This window comes from Castanea sativa, chromosome 1 (assembly GCF_040712315.1).
Source record: "Castanea sativa cultivar Marrone di Chiusa Pesio chromosome 1, ASM4071231v1".
Lineage (NCBI taxonomy): Eukaryota > Viridiplantae > Streptophyta > Magnoliopsida > Fagales > Fagaceae > Castanea > Castanea sativa.
This window is the reverse complement of record NC_134013.1, coordinates 47,274,428-47,299,408: the sequence shown is the minus strand read 5'-3', so window position 1 is coordinate 47,299,408 and position 24,981 is coordinate 47,274,428. Positions and strand designations below refer to the sequence as shown.

General features: G+C 39.8%; 1 protein-coding gene across 2 annotated transcripts; it reads left to right on the top strand.

Moving 5' to 3' along the window:
* Window positions 1-1,293: 1,293 nt before the first annotated feature.
* On the top strand, window positions 1,294-24,686 carry LOC142621036 (delta(7)-sterol-C5(6)-desaturase-like). Of its 2 annotated transcripts, none has more exons than XM_075794358.1 (3): window positions 1,294-1,696; window positions 20,848-21,153; window positions 24,150-24,686. In XM_075794358.1, exons 1-3 carry the CDS (start codon window positions 1,459-1,461, stop codon window positions 24,446-24,448), a joined length of 843 nt encoding a protein of 280 aa, XP_075650473.1. In that variant the 5' UTR covers window positions 1,294-1,458; the 3' UTR covers window positions 24,449-24,686. The 2 variants fall into 2 exon arrangements, with proteins under 2 accessions (XP_075650473.1, XP_075650479.1); XM_075794364.1 differs by lacking the exon at window positions 1,294-1,696 and adding an exon at window positions 18,002-18,456.
* The last annotated feature ends 295 nt before the right edge of the window (window positions 24,687-24,981 follow it).

The following is a 24,981-nucleotide window of genomic DNA, read 5'->3' as shown; positions in this document are numbered from 1 at the left end:
ATGACAGAATCTCGTTGAAATCTCCAAAGCAAAACCAAGGGAGCTGAGATTGTTCTTTTAGATACACAAGTAGATTCCAGGATATCTACCTCTTGTGTGTTTCGGGGTGGCCATAGAAGCCTGTGAGTCTCCATTTAAGATATGAGCTTTCCTCTGTCACCGTCGCATCGATGTGGTGGCAACTGAAGCTTTTAATCTCCAAATTAACCTCTCTCGCCCATAAGAGTGCTAAGCCGCCACTGCGCTGACCTTGACAAGGAACAAAGAGCCCATTTGCAAACCCAATCCTCTCTTTCATTCTTTCCATACGCCTCTTTCTTACCTTAGTCTCCGAAAGGAAGATTACTTTGGGATCCCAATATCGCACGAGGTTGTGCAAAGCTCAAACTGACCGGGGGTTCTCAAGCCCCCGACAGTTCCATCCTAAGAAATTCATGGCTCCCGGCGGTGCTGCCTTGCAGCCATCGCCAATAATTCATTTTCTTCTTCATTTCATCATTTGCTTTTGTAACTCTTTTAGGCACATTGATTAATCGGCCTATTCCAAAATATACTTAAAAACACAAAGACGAAAAAAGTTAGTCCACTTCTTTATAATTAGCACTCTTTCTTCCCTAAATAAATCAAAAATTTAGAATGATAGAATTATTAAATAGAATAATAAAAATATAGAGGCATTATATCTTTCATTTTATATTAAAGAAGCTATACTATTTTTTATCAAATTTATATAAAATTAGACTTACACTTTTCGTAATTTTTTGAAAATTCTCACATTTTTACAAATTAGTATTATTAATTATTAATTTATTATACTTAATTCACTCTTACACGCCAATTAAAATTTTAAAACAGATTAGAACTCATGATTTTGTTAGAATAAAACAACCAAACATTAAATAAAATAGAAGAAAGAAAAAGATATTAATTTGGAATAGGTTTTAAGTTTAAGAGGGGGGGGGGGGGGTCACAAGCCTAGGTCCCCAACCAGTAATCTATATATGTTGCCAAACCCGAGGTCCTTCTCCCCCACCCTCATAATTAGTGTCGTTGACCCCATCAAAAAGAAAAAATTAGTGTCGGTGACATAAAATAAAGAATTTTCAAAAAAGAGTATGGATTACTGTAACTTAAACATGTATCTTGCTTTCGCATCAAAAAAGGAGAATGCATCTTGCCGAAGTCAAGGCAATATCATATCAAAATATTTATTTTATCACATCATGTCATTAGAAATGACCCCAAATGATCAGCCATGTACCAATAAAATCTATCTACAAAAAACCATCAATTGGATTGGATCCTCCTCCGCAAGTACAATTGTCCTGCACTAGTGTCTAGTGTTGTCACGTACATATCTCTCTCTCTCTCTCTGTGCCTGTTTCACATTTTCCGGTGACCCATCACCGGAACCAGACCCAAAAAATCATTGGACCATCCATCCATCCACCACCAAGAATGGAAGACCACCATGGAAGTAGCAGTGCATATCTGCAACTATTCATGGACGAGGCCAGCTTGTACAACCGTATTGTGCTTGGGAGTTTGTTGCCAATGAAACTGTGGGACCCACTACCTCACTTCATACAGTCGTGGGTTCGCAACTGCATTGGTGGTACTTTAATCTACTTCCTCTCTGCCTCCCTCTGGTGCTTCTACATTTATTATCTCAACCGCAATCTTTATTTTCCTACAGGTATATATATGTATATATTATATTGCTTTTTTAGTTGAGTTCAAGGTTCAATTCACAATCATAGTAGTATTGACTCTGTTGCTTTGTTTTTGGTATTTTCAATATTTTCGTTGTTTGATTTGGACTTTAGAGTTTGGACCAGTTGGCTTTGGTATGGTATGGGAGGTGGTGGTTTTTTTTTTAATCTGTTTTTTATATATTGTTTTGTTGCTTAAACATATAGTAATCTTGATGACTGTTGATGATGCCGAAAATATCACCAGTGAGTTGCAAGCGCTCCTCACACGAAAGCAACACCTGCAAAAAGAAAACGAAGAACCTAGAAGAGAGCACCGGTGTGGTGTCGGCCGAATACCCTCCGAAGGTCAAGTTAGAATCTTGTTCCTTTAACCCTAGAGTGCTAGAGTTAAGAATATTATGCGTACCTTCATACCTAGGGTTTCTGAGGTATTTATATTGAGTAGAATTACCTTTCTTTAAGGATACAACTTCCTTCTCAAGTTCCTTTCCATATAGGAGTCTTCCCAAACGTGTGTCGCAAGAGGTCTAAGCGTATACGTTTGCGTGGGGATAAAGCAAAGGCTTATCTGAAATATATCAAACGACATGCCACGTGGCATCCATAATTAATTTATACAAGACGGACATTCAGCAACACCCAACCGTCATAGCTGGGTCAATGATAGTGTCGATCCGTCCTCAACGTCTCCGTCTATTTACCATTTTTATCCCCTTCAGTTGCCCCCTTGGATCCGTCCTTACAATCTTACGGATCCATGGAATGACTTGGATACAATGTATCGATGGGAACGGGCTTAGTATACCACGACGGATGACACGTGGCCTGTATTTCTGACGAAGAGCACGTGGCCCTCGTGGATTGGCTATTTCCCAAATCTGAGGCGTCGCTTCGTATTCCGTGCCCTTTGCTCTATAAAAGGCCAGATATTCCTCCCTTCATTTCTTCTTCTTGTCAAAAACTTGTGAGCAGAGCGCAACCGTCACAACTACAGTGCCTTCCTGTCGTTCAGCAAATCCGGTATGTATTCCAAACCTTTCTCCGTCTTTCTTTGAATTTCATTGTTTTAAGTATATGCACTTTCTTTAGAACCGTCGTGTCTTAGGTTATACCGTCATAAATGTAGGTAATGTCTAGTGCGTCAAGTAACCGACGTTTGTCCGCGATGGCGGGCTACGATGAAAAGTTTCCGTCGAATCCAAAAGATCCCTGATACTTCAAGTGAAGAGAGGGATCCGTCAAGTACCTCTTCTTCCCTTGATGGTGGTCTAGACCCAGAGTTCGAGAATCGTCCGAGGAGCAGTAGCTTGGACGGCGTGGATCCTCCCGTCCAATCGGCAATTGGCCCATGGCCTTAGGAGTTTGCGCCATGCCGCCTCTGGACGGTAAACGATTTTAGATCGTCCATGATGAATCTCAACTCAACACACTTAGGACAAAGTACCAAATACCAGACAACATCCGTCTACGTCTTCCCAACAAGTCCGAGAAATGCTACTACGGGGGTAGACGGTGTTGGGATCTACGAGCAAGCTTTAAAGGCGGGGCTCGATTTCCCTCCAGTTCTCTTCACCGTCGACTTCTTCAATACCTTGGACCGTCCGTCACCCAAATCTCCCCAAATGCCTGGAGAGTGTTCATCGGGGTTTAGGTTTTGTGGCACGGGGCGATGTTCTGAAGGTGCCGAAGGTCGACGGTGGAAGAATTTTTCCATTGTTACCGTCCAACAGAGATCGTCAAGTCCAAGGGGATGTAGAGCTTTGTAGCTAGAAGTCCCTTATCGAGGCTCGTCAGTGACACTCCGTACTCAAATAGAGACTTGGAAGAGTCGTTACTTCTTTTTAGAAGGGGACGAATGGATGTGCCGTCCGAGATGTATATAACATGCCCGTCGACACAACATGGGGCATAATGCCTCCGTCGGTATGTGTACCCCTTTTTGCTTCCGTCCAATCTTTAAAGTCAATTTAATTTATTTTCTAAGTCTAACCGTCCTTTATTGCAGCTCTGGGACCGTCCTGAGGTTGACTTGAGCTGTGGAGTTTTTTGGAGAGAATTTTTAACAAGACAAAACTGCAGGAAAGAACTTGGGCTCAACTCGTCACGCTTGATACTCTGAATTGGTATTGTGACGGACCCGAACCATCATCCGCTGCCCGTCAATACGATAACAGAGTTCGAAAACGTAAGTTCGTCAAAACTATACCTGTCTTTCATTTTTTTTTTTTTTTTGCTTTACTTTACCTTTCCTCTCTCATCCGTCTTTGATTTGCAGAAATGGACGCCGCCAGGAGGAGAGCCCTTATTAAACAGGAAGAGGCAAAGAAAAAACAGACGGGGTCAAGCAAGGGGACGACCCATACGGACCGTCAAAACGAATCCAACATGAGTAGAAGGCGACCGTCCTCCGAAGAAACAAAGGACTACCGTTGAACCCGTCGTGGCCTTACAAGCTGAGAAAACTCCCGTCAAACACGGAAAGGCAAAGGTTTAATGAAGGGTCCAACACCTTCGGGGAGAAACCACCCGTCCTCTTCCGAGAAGACTCGAGCTATGCTCTCGAGAAGATGTCGTCCATGCGACCGCCGACGACTACGGAGACCTTGGAAACCACTTGACGGAGCGATGGGTGAAACAGACTCTTCACCCTTGCCTTAGGAATTTTGGATCCGTCTACTATTGTTGCTAAGTTACTTTACGCCCGTCATTATCTTGACATCGTTCTTCTTTTGTTTCCAGGCTATGGTGATGATGAAGGGGCTTTTTGGCCGTTGCCTTAACCACGAGACATCCATGGACCGTCTGAGACAGAAAAACAAGACGATGGAGGAGGAGTTACATGAGCTGAAGACCTATAAGATTAATATGGACAGAAAGCTCAAGTGCTCGGAGCAAGTTAGAGGCGAAGTGGAGAAAGAGAATGGGCATCTACGTGAACTTTTGAATAATAAAGATAAGCAGCTGACGGAAACGATGTCGAAGCTTGATAATGCCAAGGAGATAGCCGTCCAAGAATACCGTGATTCTGAGAATCTTATAACGGAGCTCGGAAACTCCTTTGCAGACGGGTTCGACGACGCTATCCGTCAGGTTAAGTCGTCGTACCCTGAGTTGGACTTATCTCACATCAACATCGATGCTCAAGGGCAAACAATCGCGCAATCCGTCCAGCGAGAGTACAGATGAAGTGTTGACCGTCCACCGCTCCAGCTCGATGAAGGTGAAGTTCAACCTCCCGTCCTAGGAAGACGACGGTCCATTGGACGGGAACTCATCTCCGAAGAACGAATAGAACACTTTTCCTTTTGTAAAAATTTATTACCGTTTAGTGAACTTTTTGTTTGAACCGTCATTTGTAATTTTTAAACTTGACTTATCAAACCTTAAATGGCATGTTGCTTGCTTATTATCTGTCGTATATCCAGATAACCCGTCCATTTTAACTAACCGTCCACTTTATGAACTAGATTTTCTAATCTTTTTGTGGTCTGCCTTATTTTATGGAGTTGTAATATGGGTGATCCGTCCACTATATGGACTTGTAGGCTTAGTGGACTTGTAGGTTCTTCACCCCTTGGGTGATCCGTCCACTATGTGGACTTGTAGGTTCTTCACCCTTTGGGTGATCCGTCCACTATGTGGACTTGTAGGTTCTTCACCCCTTGGGTGATCCGTCCACTATGTGGACTTGTAGGTTCTTCACCCTTTGGGTGATCCGTCCACTATGTGGACTTGTAGGTTCTTCACCCTTTGGGTGATCCGTCCACTATGTGGACTTGTAGGTTCTTCACCCTTTGGGTGATCCGTCCACTATGTGGACTTGTAGGTTCTTCACCCCTTGGGAGATCCGTCCACTATGTGGACTTGTAGGTTTTTCACCCTTTGGGTGATCCGTCCACTATGTGGACTTTGTAGGTTCTTCACCCCTTGGGTGATCCGTCCACTATGTGGACTTGTAGGTTTTTCACCCTTTGGGTGATCCGTCCACTATGTGGACTTTGTAGGTTCTTCACCCTTTGGGTGATCCGTCCACTATGTGGACTTGTAGGTTTTTCACCCTTTAGGTGATCCGTCCATTATGTGGACTTGTAGGTTTTTCACCCTTTGGGTGATCCGTCCACTATGTGGACTTGTAGACCGTTCATTCCTAGACTTGTAGATTTTCATCAGCATGCATTTTTTTTTTTTTTTTTTTTTTTTTTTTTTTTAAAAATTCCTCTCAGCAGTCACAATAAACCAAATTGTTTATGAAAAAGAAAAAAAACTGAGCTCTAAAAAGTAAAGGCCATAACTATCTAAAATTAAACTGGAAAGTAAAGGCAAGCTTGGTATCGTGACTGCCGCACTTATCGGTAGTACTTCTTCAGGTGCTCCGTGTTCCAGGGATGGCTTAACTTCCTTCCGTCTAATGTCTCCAAGTAGTACGTTCCCTTCCCGTGCCATGAAATGATTCCTGCACGGCCTTCCAGCTGGGACCCGGCTTTCCCCAGGGATGCATCTTTCGTAGCGCCAAGCACTTTTCGTAACACTAGATCTCCAACTTTGAAGTCCCGTGCCGAACCTTAGAGTTGTAGTGTTTTGCCATCATGTCCCTGTACCGTGCCGCCTTTGAGCCGCCGTTGCCCCGACTTCGTCAACAAGGTCAAGCTCTAGACGTAATGATTCAGCATTCTCATTCTCGTCATAGCTTTCCACGCGGTAGCTCGTCAAACCTACTTCCGCCGGACGAGGGCTTCACACCAAACGCCAATCGAAACGGTGTTTCTCCCGTTGGCGTTCTTGCCGTCGTTCCGTACGCCCATAAGACACTTGGTAACTCGTCCGGCCATATGCCCTTTGCCCCCTCGAGCCCGTGTCTTGATGATCTTTAATAAGGACCGGTTCGTGACTTCAACTTGTCCGTTAGCCCTGTGGACGAGCTGCGACGAGTAGTGATTCTTGATTCCGAGCCGAGAACAAAAGTCTCGAACGCATCGTTGTCGAATTGCTTCCCGTTGTCCGACACGAGTACTCTCGAATCCCATATCGGCAGATAATATTTCTCCATACAAAGTTGCGAATATTTTTCTCCGTGATAGTAGCAAGAGCTTCCGCTTCCACCCACTTGGTGAAGTAGTCGATTCCTACTACCAAGAACTTCAGTTCCGCCCCGCCATTGGAAATGGGCCCATGATGTCTAATCCCCATTGTGCGAACGGCCATGGGGCCGTCATGGGTGTGAGTTCCTCCGTTGGCCGCCTAATAAGATTTCCGAACCGTTGACACTTATCGCAGTTCTCACGTAAATACTGGGCATCCTTCGCATTGTCGGCCAATAATACCAGCTTTCCGAGTAGCTTGTGTACCCGAGACCTCGATCCCGAGTGGTTTCCACAAATCCCTTCATGAACTTCCCTCATTACATAATCCGCTTCGTCATGGCCTAGGCATCTTAGATACCTTTGGAGAATCCTCTTTTGTAGAGGTGCCTTTGATTAGTATGAATCGGGCTTGCCCAACCTTCGCCTTTCCTAGCTTCTTCCTTCCCGTCTGGAAGCTTCCCGTCCTTGAGGTATGTCACACTTGGAATCGTCCAATCGTCTTCAAAGTGGTTAACTCCTGCACCGAACGTTATCTAGCAACGACGAATATTGGACAAAGGATAATACCCGTTCCTGTATAACCATAGGTTCGGCTCGAAGGCCTTTGCAAGTCGATCCGCTTCTTGGTTCTCTTCTCTGGATTTGAGTTATTGTGAATCGGAGGTCATTTGTTCGACCCTTCACTTCTCCGAGGTACTTTCTCATTCGTTCATTCCCCGCAATCGTAACTCCCATTAACCTGGCTAGCTACGATTCGGGAATCGGAGTATACCACCGCCTTCCTGGCCCCAGCCCGCTATTGCAAGCTCCAATCCCGCCATCAGTGGCCTCATACTCCGCTTCATTATTCGTAGTAGGGAACTCGTACGGATCATACATTCAATCTTATCTCCTTCGGGGTATGGAGTACAACTCCGACTCCTCCCGCATGCTTATTGGAGGATCCGTCCGTGTGAATTCTCCATTGCGGCTCCTTTGCCGCCCCGCTCCTCACGTGTAGTGAACTCCGCAATAAAGTCCGCCAATATTTGTCCTTTCACAACTGTTCGTGGCCGGTATTGGATATCGTACTCGCTCGCCTCGATTGCCCACAAGGCCATCCGTCCAGCGGCTTCGGATTGTTCATTGCTCTCCGCAGGTTGATCCGTCAGGACTATTATCGCGTGTGCTTGAAAATACGGTTTCAGCTTTTCGGGCCGCAGTTACAAGCGCGAAAGCGAGTTTCTCCATCCGTGGGTACCTTTCCTTGCGCCTCGTAGCGCCCGGCTTACAAAGTAGACGGGCTTCGTACCTTCCTTTCTTCTCTAACGAGAGCCGCACTGACCGCCGCCGATGAGCGCAAGATATAGGAATAATTCCCCGGCGTAGACGGCTAAGTAATGGCGGGGTGCAGATATGCCTTCAACTCTTCAAATGCCCTTTGGCATTCGTCCGTCCACTCAAAAGATTTCCTTAGCGTTCTAAAGAAAGGGAGACACTTGTCGTTGCTCTTGATACGAACCTATTTAAGGCTGCTATCTTTCCCGTCGGGCTTTGCACTTCTTTCACCGTCCTTGGAGGAGATAGATCCATAATTGCTTTCACTTTCTCGGGTTGACCTCAATGCCCCGCCGGGACACCATTAACCCTAAGAACTTTCCATGTTACTCCGAATGCGCATTTGCTTGGGTTCAGCTTCATTTTGTACGTTCGAAGAGTGTCGAAAGTCTCCTGGAGGTCCCTCAGATGATCCGACGCCTTTACGCTTTTTACCAACATGTCATCTACGTAGACTTGGACGTTCCGGCCAATCTGGTGCTCGAACATCTTGTTCATTAATCGTTGGTACGTGGCGCCTGCATTCTTAAGCCCGAATGGCATCACCTTGTAGCAAAAGAGCCCTTGACTCGTTACAAATGATGTCTTCTCTTGATCTGTCTTCTCCAACTTAATCTGGTTGTACCCCGAGAAGGCGTCCATGAAGCTCAACAACTCATGCTTTGCGGTGGAGTCGACTAAAGCGTCAATCCGTGGGAGAGGGTAGCTGTCTTTAGGGCACGCTTTATTTAGATCCGTGAAATCAACGCACATTCTCCACTTCCCATTTGACTTTTTGACCATTAGCACATTTGCCAGCCAGTCTGGATAGTATACCTCTCGTATGAAGTCCGCTTCTCGTAGCTTCGCACTTCCTCGCTGTAGCTCGATCCTTTCCTGGGCGAACACGCGTTTCTTTTGTCTGACCGGAGAAAACGAAGGTGATACGTTTAATTTATGGACTATGACTTCCGACCTATCCCCGGCATGTCGTCATGGCTCCATGCGAATACATCTGGTTTTCTTTGAGGAACAGGAGGATCGCATGTCGAATCGTTTGGTCGACCGAGGTTCCTATCCTGGTGGTTCGATCGGGCCTTGAATCATCTAGTTGGACTTCTTCCAATGTCTCCACGGTTCCGCCACGTTCTCTCGTTCTTCGATGCTCATCGTCCGTACATGGTCATCCATCTCCATCATGGCCACGTAGCATTCCCGTGCGCTATGACCCGATTTCCGCGTAGCTCTCCAACCCCATGTTCGATGGGGAAACTTGATCATCGAGATGGTAGGTTGAAGTGATGGCTTTCCATGCGTCGAGTGTAGGTCGTCCGAGTATGGCGTTGTACGCCGAGGAACAATCAACCACTAGAAAGGAGATATTTTTAGTTATCCGTCGTGGGTAGTCTCCTACCGTCACCGCCAGCCGTGATTGATCCTAAAGGATGGACTCGGGTTCCCCCAAAGCCAACGAGGGCGCCTGGACGCCGGGATCAAGCGCTCCTTTGCAATCCCCATTTGCTTGGAACGCCGATAGTAAAGGATATCCGCGAGCTCCCGTTGTCTACTAGAACTCGGTGGACGTTGAAGTCTCCTACCCGTGGATACCGACCACAAGTGCGTCGTCACGGGGGTGGTGAAGACGCCGGGCCTCGTCTTCAAAAACTCGATACCGGAGTCGTTCCGCCGTATTCTTTCTAATGAAGGTCCCGTCGACTGGACACTTTGCACCGTCCGTAAATAAGTCTTTCTGGCCTTCTTGGACGATCCTACTGAAGCGTTGCCCCCCATTATCATCCGTATGTCTGCCACCGGGGGTCTGGGACGCTCGTTTTCCCGTCTAGGGTTCGTTCCCGGGATCGCCTTTCCTTCCGCACGAACCTTTGCAACCTTCCCCGCCTTATAAGGGCTTCGATCCGTCGTTTCAAGTCATAACAGCTCCGTCGTATCATGGCCGTTGTCACGGTGAAAGCGGCTATATCTATCTCTTGGCCTTTTGTTCGGATCTCCCTTTAACTTACCCTGAATGTCAAGCTTCCTTCATCTTTGATTTGCATAAGCACTTGGTCAATCGGGGCTATGAGCAGGGTGAAACTTGTAAACCCTCCCTCTTGAAGTGGTTTGGGTCTCCCGGTCTTCTCGTCGATCTCTCGGCTTCTAGCCGCTTTTCGTCCGTTATCTGGTTTCATATCTTCCTCTCTCTCCCTTTTCTTTGGTTTATAGTCGTCTCTGGCCAGTATGGCATCCTCCGCATTCATATACTTCGTCGCCCTGTAATAGACATCGGACATAGTCTTTGGGTCATTCTTACATAGGGAAAATAAGAACTTACCCTCTTGTAACCCGTTTGTGAATGCTGCCACAAGTGTCTTGTCGTCGGCCTCGTCTATCGAGAGGGATTCCTTATTGAAGCGGGCTATATAAGACCTCAATGTCTCACCTTCTCGTTGTTTAATTCCCAAGGATGCATGCAATAGACCTCTTGTGTCGATGACTTCCAATGAAGTGTGACACAAACTGCGCTCCTAATTCCTTAAAAGTGCCGATGGAATTAGGCGTCAACTTGCCGTACCAATCCCTCGCGTGCCCTTTTCAAAGTGGCGAGGAAAGCTCGCACATGATTTCGTCCGGTACACCTTGAAGATGCATCATGTTCGAAAGACTCAGGTGATCCAACGGGTCCTTGGATCCGTCATAGTTTTCCACACGGGCATTTTAAACTTTGAAGGGACGGGGTATGAATTCACCAACGCCGTGAACGGTGAATCCGTTCTATGGACTAGGTCGTCCAGAATTGCCGGATACTCGTCCCTTAAGGGCGTTCATCATTGCATCCATACGCTCCCTCATCTCCCGCATTTCGGTGGCTACGTGAGTCGGCACCGTTGGTTTAAAGCAAGCCGTTGATTGGTTTCTTGTCGCTCGGGGTCTAGTCGGAGCGCTTGCCGCCTCGAGGTCTTTCCGCGTTCCTTCCTTCGGGCTAGCGCCCTCCCCGATCTTCCCGTGGTGCACTCGATTTGCGGTTATTTGCCGCAACCGTTCTTCTAAATCATGATTCCGCGAGTGAGGCGCTCAACCGCCGCCGCAAGCGTTTGGACCCGCCGCCTTTCCAAAGCGGTGGCACGTGGTTCGTCGCCTTGATTGTTGTTCGTCGCCATCGATCGGGCGTGAGTGCCATGCAACTCTTTGTCTCGGGATAGAGCGAGGCTAAAAATAATCGAAGATTCTCTCCTTCTCTCCCCAGTACCCGCGCCAACCGATGATGCCGAAAATATCACCAGGAGTTGCAAGCGCTCCTCACACGAAAGCAACACCTGCAAAAGAAAACGAAGAACCTAGAAGAGAGCACCGGTGTGGTGTCGGCCGAATACCCTCCGAAGGTCAAGTTAGAATCTTGTTCCTTTAACCCTAGAGTGCTAGAGTTAAGAATATTATGCGTACCTTCATACCTAGGGTTTCTGAGGTATTTATATTGAGTAGAATTACCTTTCTTTAAGGATACAACTTCCTTCTCAAGTTCCTTTCCATATAGGAGTCTTCCCAAACGTGTGTCGCAAGAGGTCTAAGCGTATACGTTTGCGTGGGGATAAAGCAAAGGCTTATCTGAAATATATCAAACGACATGCCACGTGGCATCCATAATTAATTTATACAAGACGGACATTCAGCAACACCCAACCGTCATAGCTGGGTCAATGATAGTGTCGATCCGTCCTCAACGTCTCCGTCTATTTACCATTTTTATCCCCTTCAACTGTAATATAAGATTAAATTATAGAGGCTATTTAAAATTAAAAAAAAAAAACATTTTCGGAGTAAATTTCATGCTAATAAGTTTTTGTCTGATGCTCAGTTTAATTATATTCGGGTGTACTCTTCTTCTTTTTTTGGAAGTTAAATGACGATTGGAAATTTTTTGTCTGTTTAGTGTTGTTGTTGTTGTTTTTTTTTTTTTTTTTATTAACTTTATTTAATTTGGTTTTGCTCTGTTGATCTGTTCTCGGTGTTGAATTCGTGTTAACACTTTTTAATTATTTTTCTTATACAAGTAATTCGATCGTGAAGTTTTATCGATACGACTATATGAGAGTTGCGTCGAGTCCATGATCATGATAACGATGATCACGAAGCAACGTAAAAATTACAAAATTTCAATGTAAAGGTACAGTTTTTATTTTTTGGGTTTCTCAGTTGATGAATGCTATCATGGCCGGCCACTATTATTTCCACCCTGCCTGCAAAATTTCAAGTGGATTTTAAAATAAATCATTAAGAAAGGAATATGGTCACTGGCCAGTATTTGTTTTAGTGCTTTATTTTCTTATAATATTTTATCAATACAATTATTCTCGTGTCTAATTTTATGACCGGTTGATTTGTGTGATTGTGATCCGTGAGTAGTAAACAGAAAAATAATAGCTCCATTTAGGCAAAAGGTATCAATCACTAATAATTACACAAATTAGTAAATTATGAATTTAGATGTGTAATTGATTATGTCTTTAAAATTATTTATTAAAATTATTTTTTATGGATATTCTTTATTTGTATAGATGCATTTCTTCTTGCATTAAAATAAACCGCCTTTTAGGCCTCCAAGGTTAATTGTTGTGAAAAATAAGATAAACAGTTTTTTTTTTTTTGAAGACTTGAACCATCACCTTTGCTTCCCCTCTCCTCACAAGTATTTATACTTGTGAAGCAACCATCACACCAAATGTATGCAATAATGTAAACAGCTTTTAGAGTATGTGTATTGTTATCTTTTTTTTAGTATAAGAACTTATTTTTATCAAAAAAATATAAGAACTTACTTTCTTATATTACATTACAATTTTTTCAAAATACCACATCTCCAATTACCTATTCTAAAACCTATTTCAATAAAATATTTATTCTCCATTCATTTAACCACTTTTTAAAACTCTTAGGTGGCGTTTGGTATGGGGTAATGTTTTAGGATTCCTAGGAATGTTTAAAGATTCCCATGTTTGGTTGCAAATTACGCTAGGGAATCAGATGCCAGGGGAATCCTTAAACCCCTCTCAGTAGGAATGTGGATTCCCTTTAAAACAGGTGGGAATCCAGATTCCCAAGCTTAAAAGAAATTGTATTTTTTATAAATTGACAATTTTAACCCTTTTTCCTTATCATTTAAGCAATTAAGATAAATTATAAAACAAATTATCAATATCTTCTCTCTTGTCTTTATCTTTTTCTGCCAAAACAACATAAACAGGATAAATAACTTTGCTAATAGTTATTTTTATATTATTCTTGTCATTTTGAAATGTTAGATCACAGTTTTAATGAATGTGTTGCTAATTAATAGTTTATATAATGTTTTTTATCTATCTATTTAGAGTAAGATATTTTTTTTAAGGACTAATTAATAGTTATATATATTTTTTCATTATTTATTTAAAGGACAATTTTTTTTTTTTTTAAAGGGCTTGGTACTTCACATTCAAATCTAAGGACAAAATGGGAAAAACAAATAATTCATTTAAGATTCTTGGGAATACATCAAACATTATCATCTCACATTCCTGGGAATCTCCTAATGAAACCAAACATAGGAATAGCTACATTCCTAGGAATGTGATTCCTAGGAATCACATTCCTAGGAATCTGGATGCTAGGAGTAATGTGGATTCCCCGTACCAAACGCCACATTATATCACTCACACAAACACCAATCAAAAGAGTGACTTGAGAAATGAATAAAATACTCATTTACAAATGAACAATAGCCGTATAAATTTACATAAATATTGTAACTCCTCTCATTTTACACGACTTTACATATTTGATATAAGTGATTTTTGAAGTTGGATGTGCAAAATTTAGTCCTTAAAACATTTGTCTAAAATTTTAAATAGTCTATGTATGACTCCATTATTTCTTTTGTTTTTCTTTGGTATCAATGGCGTCTTGTTTGGTTGTCTCTTAAACATTTGTTTAAAATTTTAAATTGTTGATAAATAGATTGCCCATTTTTGTTTACATTTACTAATTTTGAAAATATATATATCAAAAGTTGTGCATAGGAGCATTCACAGTAGCCTCTAGACACTTTTAGACAAACTTAGTCCATGTGTTACTTTAGCTAATTTACTATTCACAAACAAATACATCAGTCTCAATACTCTATTAGTATTTTATTTAAATATTATTCTCTCTCAAAAAATATCCAATTTTTTTCATCCATCTTTCCCAAAATTTTGAACTTTCACTTTGAAAACACTACCACCACTACTGGACCACCACCACCAAAAATCCCAAACTAGAAACTCAAAGAAAAAAACTCAAATCAATGAAAATTCCCATGAGCAAACACTAAACAAAAACCTAGTAAGAAAAACAACACAAAACAAACACAGAGCCACTCAAATCGCCTCACAGAGCCAACACCCAGCCAAAATCCCAAATCGCACCCATTTCCATAGTCGCTCTCCAACCAGAATGTGACCCATAAATCAAATTAGATTAGAACAATACTTATGCAGTCGCCATCACTTGACCACAATTGTCCAAGGGGGGAGCAAGGTGGTTTGGTTGGTTTAATAACTCAATATGAAACTTTGAATATCGTGTTTCAGATTTGGGCATAAAGGCTTGATGAGAGAGAGAGAGAGAGAGAGAGAGTTTTGGTCTAATGGAGGGAGATGAGAGAAGAGTATCAAAGAGGTAGAGAAAAAAAAATTGGTTGAATTTGGTTTGGCGATCAATAGTGTCTCAACAATAGAATGTATTTGTAACTTTTTGGGACAACCTTTTGATGCTGACTCTCTTGAACAAGCCAAGATGTCTTTATTCTTTAGTAGTAATACTGCTAAAGAAATTCAAGATAAGATAAAACAAAGATTTGGAGCATAGATCATTCGACAGCACAAAAAAAAACCTTGGTCTTCCTTCTCTTGTGGGACAGAGCAAGTATAATTATTTCAATGACCTAAAAGAGAAGCTTACTAAGAAATTAGTGGGTTGGAAGGAAAGCTACTATCTAAAGTGGGCAAGGAAATTCTAATCAAGGCGGTGGCACATGCTATACCAACCTACACAATGAGCTATTTTAAAATACCTCATGCTTTTGGTGATCATTTGATGAGTATGATACGTAAAATTTTGGTGGGGATAAAAACAAGAAGGCAAGAAAATGGCATGGGCCAGTTGGGAGAAGCTATGTGCCCCAAAGTCTAGTGGTGGTATGGGCTTTAAGTTTCTTAAACCCTTTAATTTGACTCTCTAGCTATGCAAGGGTGGAGGCTTCAAACAAGTGAGAACTCCTTGGTATACCAAGTTTTTAAAACCAAGTACTTCCTAGACTGTGAGTTTGTACAAGCCTTTATGGGAAATAATCCTTCATATGTATGGAGGAGTATTATGTCTAGCTACTTAGAAAATAGTATAGCATGGATTGAGATGGCGGGTTGGCATTGGTAATAGGGTTTGAATATGGGGTGATAAATGGCTATCGACACCTTTAACTTACAAAGTTTTCTCTCTGCCTCAAGTTATTCCTTCAAACTTGCGGGTTTGCGAGCTCATCAATTTAGCTATAGGCAATTGGAGTTTAAAGCTAATCCAACATATTTTTGTCAATGGGAAAGCCGATATTATTCAGGAGATCCCCTTGAGTTCAAGACGTTCAGAGGATAAGCAAATCTAGTCTGAAACTTCCAATGGTTTATTCAATATTCGTAGTGCTTACAAGGTTGCTATGAAGATGTTTAAAGCCAAGTACTTCCCTGATTGTGAGTTTGTACAAGCCTCTCATTCATATGTTTGGAGGAGTATTATGTCTACTTAGAAAACAGTATAGCGTAGATTGAGATGGCGGGTTGGTAATGATAATAGGGTCTGAATATGGGGTTATAAATGGCTACTGACACCTTTAACTTACAAAGTTTTCTCTCTGCCTCAAGTTATTCCTTCAAACTCCCATGTTTGTGAGCTCATCAACTTGGCTATAGGCAATTGGAGTTCAAAGCTAATCCAACATATTTTTGTCCATGGGAAAGCCGATATTATTTAGGAGATCCCCTTGAGTTCAAGACTTCTAGAGGATAAGCAAATCCGGTTCAAAACTTCCAATGGTTTATTCAATGTTCGTAGTGCTTACAAGGTTGCTATGTAGATGTTTAATTATGAGTCTATGGGCTTTAGCTCGGATGTGGGGAATGTACAAAGGTTTGGGGAAAATGTTTGACATTTGCATGTTCCCCATAAGATTCATCATTTTACATTGAAAGCCGTGATATCTTGCCAACTAACTCAAACCTGGTGCACATGCATATAATCCATGATAGTTGGATCTGTTTAAAATTTTTAAATTATTTTTGTTGAAGTAAGATAATTATTATGATTGTTTTTGTAAAATAATATATCAAGATTATAATTTATAAGGGAAGATTTAAATATAGAATAAAATTTTAAATTTTATTTCATATATATATATATATATATATATTAGAATAATCACATATAAAATTGTGAAGCCTCAAAATTTTATGTGAAATAATATATTATGAGGTTAACTAAAAGTCAGACTTCTTCAACTTTATATATATATATATATATATATATATATATATATATATATATATATATATATATATATAGACCATAGATTATAATATTATAAACATATGGTATAAAAATAAGCTGTCAAAAAAGTTGGTAACATTTTCGTTAGGATGTTACCAAAACTCATATTATCAAAACCCATGTTACCAGCTTACCAAAACTCATTTTACCAAATAAATTGTCAAATAAGTTGTCAAAACCCATATTTTAAATAGATTAAATTCAGTAAGAATGTGATATAAAACTCATGTTTTACCCTTCCAATCTCAGCATGTCATATTATCTTATCACAACCACACCCAATCAATTTTAATACCCATATATAAATCTAACCAAATTAAGTGTTTATTGAAATGTTATTAGGTGTAGTAGGGTAGAATATATTGAATTTTAAGTAAAATGGTGATTTGACAATCTTTTACTCACTTCATCCCAATTTGTTTGTCCTGTTTGAAAAATCAAACTTTTTTAAGGGAATATCATCTATTGTCTTGTTTACCTTATAAAAATGTATAAGTTTACAAAATTACTCTTAAATAAATTTATTAGTTTTTTTTTAAAAGAGTTATTCTTAATGAGATAACTGAAAATGTGCTTCAATTACATTGATTTTTTTAAAATATTTGTTAGTTTTCTTTTCAAATAGTTTTGAAAATAAAATAGAGGTATAATAGGAACATTAGTAAACTAATAACTTTTATTTTTAGAAATAAAACAATATTTTGGGACATCCCAAAATAAAGTAAAGGATAAACAAACTGGGACAGAGAGACTATTAAATAGGATAAAACATGAATTTTACAACCCATTCTTATTAAATTTGAACTCTATTTTAAAACTAGCCAAATAGAGAGCAGGTCATATTCTTTTTTTATAGAACAAAAATGGGTAGAGTAAATTGATGATCTGTTTGGATACAGCTGAAAACTGAAAACTAAGGGAGTGTTTGGTAGAGTAGTTTGAGATGAGATTTTTGTAATTTTTTGAAATACGTGTGGGTGAAAGTGTGGGTGAAAATGTGTGTGGAAATATGTGTAATGTTGTTTAAAATGTAAAAATGTGAATTTGAACTCACAAATCAAATAGATCCTTAAAAACTGAAAATACTATAGTAAAATAATTTTTAAATACATAAATAGTCCCATTTTTATCGATAAAGTGACTAAACTTATGTGAACAGTAAATTTACAGTTTAAACAGTAACTTCGTTCCCTAAGCTGGAACACGTGCCGAGGAAAAAAAAAAAAAAACTGAAACGCGTCTTGACCAAAACGTGGACGCAATAATTTTTATCCAAACATTACCTGAGTTTACCTCTTCCAGCTTAGCACAACAGATCATTACCTTCAAGAGCTCAATGGTCCCCAAAGCCGCACTATTCATTTGCGGTCACACGCATAATTTTCGGAATCTTCAACTCAAAAATACATTGTTCCAACTCAGACCTCCCGCTGCACTCTCTCACACTCTCTGAGTTCCAAACCGCCTCCGTCGGCCCATCACCGTAACCCGACCCAAGAAATCATTGGAGCATCCACCACCAAACATGGATGGCAATGGTGGTGCAGATCTGCAACTATTCATGGATGAGACCACCTTTTACAACCGAATTGTGCTTGGGAGTCTCTTGCCAATGAAACTGTGGGACCCACTACCCCACTTCGTCCAGACATGGGTCCGCAACTACATTGGTGGAACTTTAGTCTACCTACTCTCTGGCTTCCTCTGGTGTTTCTACATTTATTATCTCAAGCGCAATGTTTTTGTTCCTAAAGGTATATGCGCCTTTTGTGTTGGGTTTAAGTTTTAATTCACAATGTTGTGATTTTTAATCTGTTTTGGTTGTTTGGTTTGGACTTGTTAAGTCTGATATGAGATGGGTTTTGTTTGGTTGTTAATTCTTAATCTGTTTTTGTATTGATTAACATATAGGAATCTAGATGACTGGAATATGAGATTATAAATGTATTTCTTTGATTTTGATTTCTGATTTCTTATAAATTCCAAGTTTTTTTTTTTTGGTTGGGGTAAATTTCATTATAATAGTTGATTTTTGAAGTTTTTGACTTTGATATCGGTTGGGTTTTGCTCAATCTAAATCTGGGTTCTATTTGAAAGTTAATTGAGGATTGGAAAATTTTTGTCTGCATAATGGTTTCTTCTGAGCTTAGGCACCTTATTATTTATTGATTTACATGCTTTATTTCAATTTGTTTTGCTCTGTTCTAGGCATCGTATTATTTATTTATTTACACCCTGCCTGCATAATTGTGTTTGGATTTTAAAGTTAATCATTAAGTATCATCAATGACCAATGTTTGTTTAGTGTTTTTTTTTTTTCAGATGCTTTCTTTTTGGTTGTCAGTTTTGTATCTTTGGTGGTCTAAACTTTTCAGTTAATTGTAGGGTAAAATAAAAGTCACTGCATGTATATGATTCCATTATTTCTTTTGTTTTTCTTTGGTGTCAATGGGGGTCTTGTTTGGTTGTCAGTTCAATCTTAGTCTAAAATTTTGCTCTGTCCATGAGTGAATACATGTCTATTCCAAGATTTGCTGCCACCTGTTTCTGCACCAGTACTTTCTTATCACACGATAAGGAACAAAATAATTGTTTGATTGAACTCACTAATCCAGTAGCTATTGCCTGTTATGGTGTGTTGAGAGAAAAATAGGGGAATGCTTCCCAAAAAAAAAGAAGAAAGAAACGAATGAAGGAACATGTACATTAAACTTTCAGGATTTTAGAAATGATATGTGCTGTGATCTTTGATCTCTTGAGAGTAGAAAATTTTGTATCTCGAGTACCATTTTTTCTGCTTATCTATGGGATTCGGATTAGAGAGTAATTATACTGGAACCTTTTCAATTTAAAATAAAAAGGGTTATTCTTGTGCTGTCAGATTTTCAGCTTTCTCATCAATAAGATTTTCTCTTCCACTAATGTTACTTCCTAAATTAAATGGCATAAGGATGAATAGAACGATTTTAAGCACAAAGCTTGATAAGTAGACCTCTGCTTCTGCCCCTTGCCCTTAGTGAGGCCTAAAAATTTTTGCATTAAGCTTTCATGTCATGGAAATATGTGGAAAATTTCTAATTGTCAAGAAGCTATATATTGAATACTTTCACATTCTATGACACAACTTTGAGGGCTTCTGTTAATGTAATGTGCTGCATATCTGTTATTACTTGTAACTGTTTTTATGCAATGTTATCTATCCTGGAATTAACAATTGATTAAACAGTCATAGATGTGTCTTAATACTGTCTGAACTAATATTTTAAAGTTTGGAAGGACTGAGAGGATAAAGGGAGGAGGGAGTAGATATCCTTCCCCTTTTTTGGTTGCAGAGTGGAATGGAGAGAAAAGATAAGTTATCATATTCATTGACAATTATAGCGAGAGAAGTTTTAAGGGTTGGCTTGATAATTAACATTATGATAATTTTTTTTTGATATATCAATAGTCGGGGGTGAGGGGATTTGAATCTTGGATGTCCCGGTTGGAGACTCTAGGAGGTGCCAACTAGTTGAACTTACCAGTCTCTTGGCAACACTATGATAAATTGTTGAGGTGTAAAGTACTGAAAATTCATTAGAGTAGGTATCCCTTACCCTCGAATTCTCCCAATTTGAGGACATTAGAAAAGTAAACTTTGAGGGGGTATGGTACCCCTTCCAACTCCCCTCAAATCTTCTCGCCTCCTCCTATATATATGTGTGTGTGTGTATATATATATATATATATTTTTTTTTTTTTTTCTTTTAAAGCAAAAATCTGAAGAGGGAGAAGGTGAGTCACCCACCTCTTCCCCTCTCCTTCCCTTTTCTCCCCCTCATTCCAAAGGCATTTCTACAAGGCATGCTTAAATATAGCTTGTAATGTGCATTTATCTTTGTCTTGTTTTGATTTTCGTTCCCTGTTGATTCCTTTGTGTTGCATAATTTCAGGATAATACTGTCCGAACTTTACTAACTGTAGATAGTTTATGAAAGATTGAATTGATCTATTATATTTTTAACACCTAAGTAGTTGCTGTTTAATTCTTGAAACTTCAGCTGACAATTGCTCTCCATTGTATGTTGATATTTTTATAAGAGAATCTATTCCATCTGGGCCCATGTTAACATCTTTGTTGGATATGTTGAATACCCTTGCTGCAGATGCCATTCCATCTAATAAGGCCATGCTCTTGCAAATATATGTTGCCATGAAAGCCATGCCATGGTACTGTGCTCTTCCAACTCTTTCTGAGTACATGGTTGAAAATGGCTGGACAAGATGCTTTTCAAGAATAAGTGATGTAGGTTGGCCTGCCTACTTTGTTTATTTAGCAATTTATCTTGTAATTGTGGAATTTGGAATTTATTGGATGCATAGGGAGCTGCATGACATAAAACCTCTGTATAAGTATCTTCATGCTACCCATCATATCTACAACAAACAGAATACTCTTTCTCCATTTGCTGGTAAGTTCTCAAATTTACTAAATTCAATCTCCATGGTTTTATCTCTAGTTGGTGGGTCTTGGATTTTGGATGCTTGTATGTGTAATCTTTGCCTTTTTTAGATTTACATAAGCTGACAAAGATGCTGCACGTATATGTATAAGAAGTATCATATCAGAAACATCTAATCCTGAAAATAATTTACATATTAGAACAGGGTGCGACTGGTGCTGCTGAACTCTGAAAAGAATGTTAAGGGAGGTCCTAGGATGTATTCTTTCTTGCTTAAAATAATTTTGTAGTGGAATTATTTTCCAGGGTGAAAGCATTTAAAGTATTCACTTGGTGCATATAATTCTCTTTTTGGGTGAAATGATGATCCACCCCCAAATACTAGCTATGGCAGCAGGAACTATGTTGAATATAACTCTGGCTTTTATGGAAAAATTGATTCAACGTACATGGATATGATCATACTACACACATTGTCCTGCACAAGAAAATTTAGGGAAAAAAAGATCTGGGGATTTGGAAATATGCCATTACAAGTTATGCCTTATCCTCTTCTTCATATTCTCTAAATAAAATCATCATTGGATCACATTTACTGAATTTGACCATGACTATGAACATCTATATACCAAATAACCTTTCTCTCATGAAAAGTTCCCATCCTACCAAAAGTGTGATAAACCATGTTTTTCCCATTAGGTGATTCTCTACCAGATTTTTGACACAAGCATATTGGGAACGAGGATGAGAAACAGACTGCACTCAAGCCATAGGATCCACGTGAAATGTGTGCTATCTAATTTCTGAAGTCATCTTTCTTTTTGTTTCAATATATATATATATGGCTGTCATGGTTGAATTGTGTTGCTTTGTTCTTAGTTTACATTTGCAGGCATAAGTATGCTACAACCTCATACCTGGCTCAATTGCTACGTTTGATTGGAGAGTGTGAAAACTGAATCCTAGAAATTTTAATTGCTTGAACTGCCAGTTTTTCAGTTAGATGATCATGAGGATATGTCCCTTTCTCTTTACAGAAACGTTTCTTTCTACAAAGATATGATAATATGATTCATTAAAAGAACGTATTCTTGAAGCTGCATAATGCATATTTTTATTCTCTAGTTGTATGAAAGCTTATTGGATTTACTGGCTTTCATCTTGGTTCTCATCTTTTTTTTTTTTTTTTTGGGGGGGGGGGGGGGGGTTTAGGGGATGGGAGGGGGGACCTAGATCAAGTCTGTGACACGGAAGATAGGGGAGAAAGGGGGCAGGGGGAATTATGTGCTATCAAGCTAGAAGCCCATTGGCACTGGTTCTCATGTTCGTTACATGACATTGATATTGTATTCTTTGGTTTATACTTGATGCAACAGTATGGTTTCCTGTTGGCCATGTTTCTCTTGGACTCTGATATCCATTATCATACCTTCACTTTACTTTTGGAAAACTAAAGGGGGTGCGGTTTACCTAATTGTGGGGCAAGGAGGAGAGGGTTTCTAAAATTTTATAGGGTGTTATATGATTACCTGCAGTCTCATTCAATTTTCCATGCGATCAAGTTTGGGTGGGGACCAAGTATATTATTTTACTGAAGGGAAGTGCTCCATTTGGTTTGACACTGAATTCTGAGTTGTAATGCTCCACTGAGGGAAGCTTAGAATTAGGCTGTGTCAGTTTGACTCATTCAAGTTGCTTCCTGTTTTGGCTCAAAGAAAATTTAGGACCACAACTTTTTCTGCCATGACTTTGCCAGTGGTGGAGAAAAGTGGTAGATCCATGTGAAAGTGATAGACATTCACTTATAGTCTGCCACATCAGAGTTGTGGCAAAAGTTTTGGTCCTAGAAGAACTATCTGGCTCAGCTCAAGCTTGAGTTGAACTTGGGTAAGTAGAGTTGCACTCAGCTTTTCCATGGAACTGCTCATCAGGGTACTTTTCCGTCTTTGATTATAGTCATAGAAGAAAAAGATACTCTCAAGTTAAAACAGATTTGGTAAACCCTAATTGAAACATCAAATTAACGTCAAGGTGTATGTGTGCATTTGATAGCTGTTTATTTTTTATTTAAGAAGTGCACATTTGGTTATTGTTAGGACTTAGGAATTTTGGATTGTGAAGGATTTTGTGAAAGAAAGAGAAGCCATGTTAGTGAAGGTGGACATAGAACTCTGTAGGTGACCACAGTGGGTCCATAGTGGGTTCTTTTTTGTTTCTCTCTCACTAATCAGGCACAAAGTTTAGGTCACTTTAATATGCATTGGCCGTTACTTATTCTTGGTTGGCTTCAATGGTTAATGATTTTTGTGGTCTGTCACTTGGGCGGACCCCAGCTTATTTCAGTAATAAATCCCCAAAAAATGAAAAGAAATAAAGAATCAGTGTCCTTGGTCCTTTCTAAGAATCAAACTTTAAAATGAAGACAGTTCTCAATATGAGATGATTCTTTTAGGCCAAATGAAAATTTTTAGTCTTCATGGAGTTTGATTAAAGTGTAGGCTTTTCTTATTTGCTTCCAAGGCCAATATAAGAACAGGTAGTAGACGGCTATATACACTTTTCTGCAAAGCGGATTAGGATTGATAGGTACATTACTAGTTATTGAAAGATAGTTAATATATTCTGGCTATGATGGGAGTTTATTTCTTTTGGGTTTTTGTAATTTGTAATATCTGATCGATCTTGTTGAAGAATCAAATTTTATCTAATTTTCTTTGGCTTCCCTTCTTGAAAAGTTATTTTCTTTCTACATCATTTGCATCATCTTACATAGATGGGAATTAGATCTTAATATTTGAGGGGATTTAAAGCAACAAGCATAGGAAGCATGGCTCTATCTTTAATCTGACATTATTGTTTATTGGTTCACCTTTCTAAGCAATAAGCTCCCCTAAATGTATAACATTCGTATACTTGAAATATTCAGCCTTATTATTAGAAGGTTGCATTTGTAAAGTCTTATTTAACTACATGAACTGATGACTATGACTTATCTGTTATGTCAGGTTTGGCCTTTCACCCACTTGATGGAATATTGCAGGCTGTACCACATGTCATAGCACTATTTCTTGTACCAACCCATCTTACATCACACATAGCATTGCTATTCCTTGAGGCTATATGGACAGCAAACATTCATGATTGCATACATGCCAAAGCATGGCCTGTCATGGGTGCTGGCTACCACACCATTCATCATACTACATACCGTCATAACTACGGCCATTATACTATATGGATGGATTGGATGTTTGGCACTCTTCGTGATCCGCAGGCGCAGGATGATGAATCCAAGGTCATGTGATGCTCTTGCCTTTGTTCCTGATTGGTCCTTCAGTTATTCAACTTCAAAATGTATTCTGATTGCTTTCTTGTGCGCTGTCTTTGTATGTAAGTCATATTGGTTACTAGTTTCTTTTATATCCCATGACTAGAGAATATTTGAGGTTTGTTTTTATCTCAGGAAGAACTAATTCTCACAAACCCATGTACTCTCAAAAAATGGAGGTGTAGCAATGGATAAACTAGGTTTGCTCTCAAAATTTATATTTTCCCGTCTTCTTCTCCTTACATGTGCTTCATTAAGGCCCCCAAATGCTCTAGAGATGCATGCATATCTAGAATGCCTGTAACTCTTGGAGGTCAGGTACCAGTTGTAATGGTTCGATTGCCTTATATTTCACAAAAAGGTTTTAGTTAAACGTCTAGAATCTACCCGACCATGTAGTGTCATCAGCTTTACAAAATTCTTGCTGGCACAAGCTTTCCTTGGGGCATGTAATATGAAAATTTCTGGCATGTGCATCATGGAACGGGTGGGAGATTGATGTATATGCA

Bases quoted from the DNA above. Each gene is read 5' to 3' on its own strand.
- LOC142621036 (XM_075794358.1), top strand. From the start codon at position 1,459: ATGGAAGACCACCATGGAAGTAGCAGTGCATATCTGCAACTATTCATG. The intron at 1,697-20,847 runs GTATATATATGT...CCCTTGCTGCAG, and splicing joins CAATCTTTATTTTCCTACAG to ATGCCATTCCATCTAATAAG. The intron at 21,154-24,149 runs GTAAGTTCTCAA...CTGTTATGTCAG, and splicing joins TACTCTTTCTCCATTTGCTG to GTTTGGCCTTTCACCCACTT.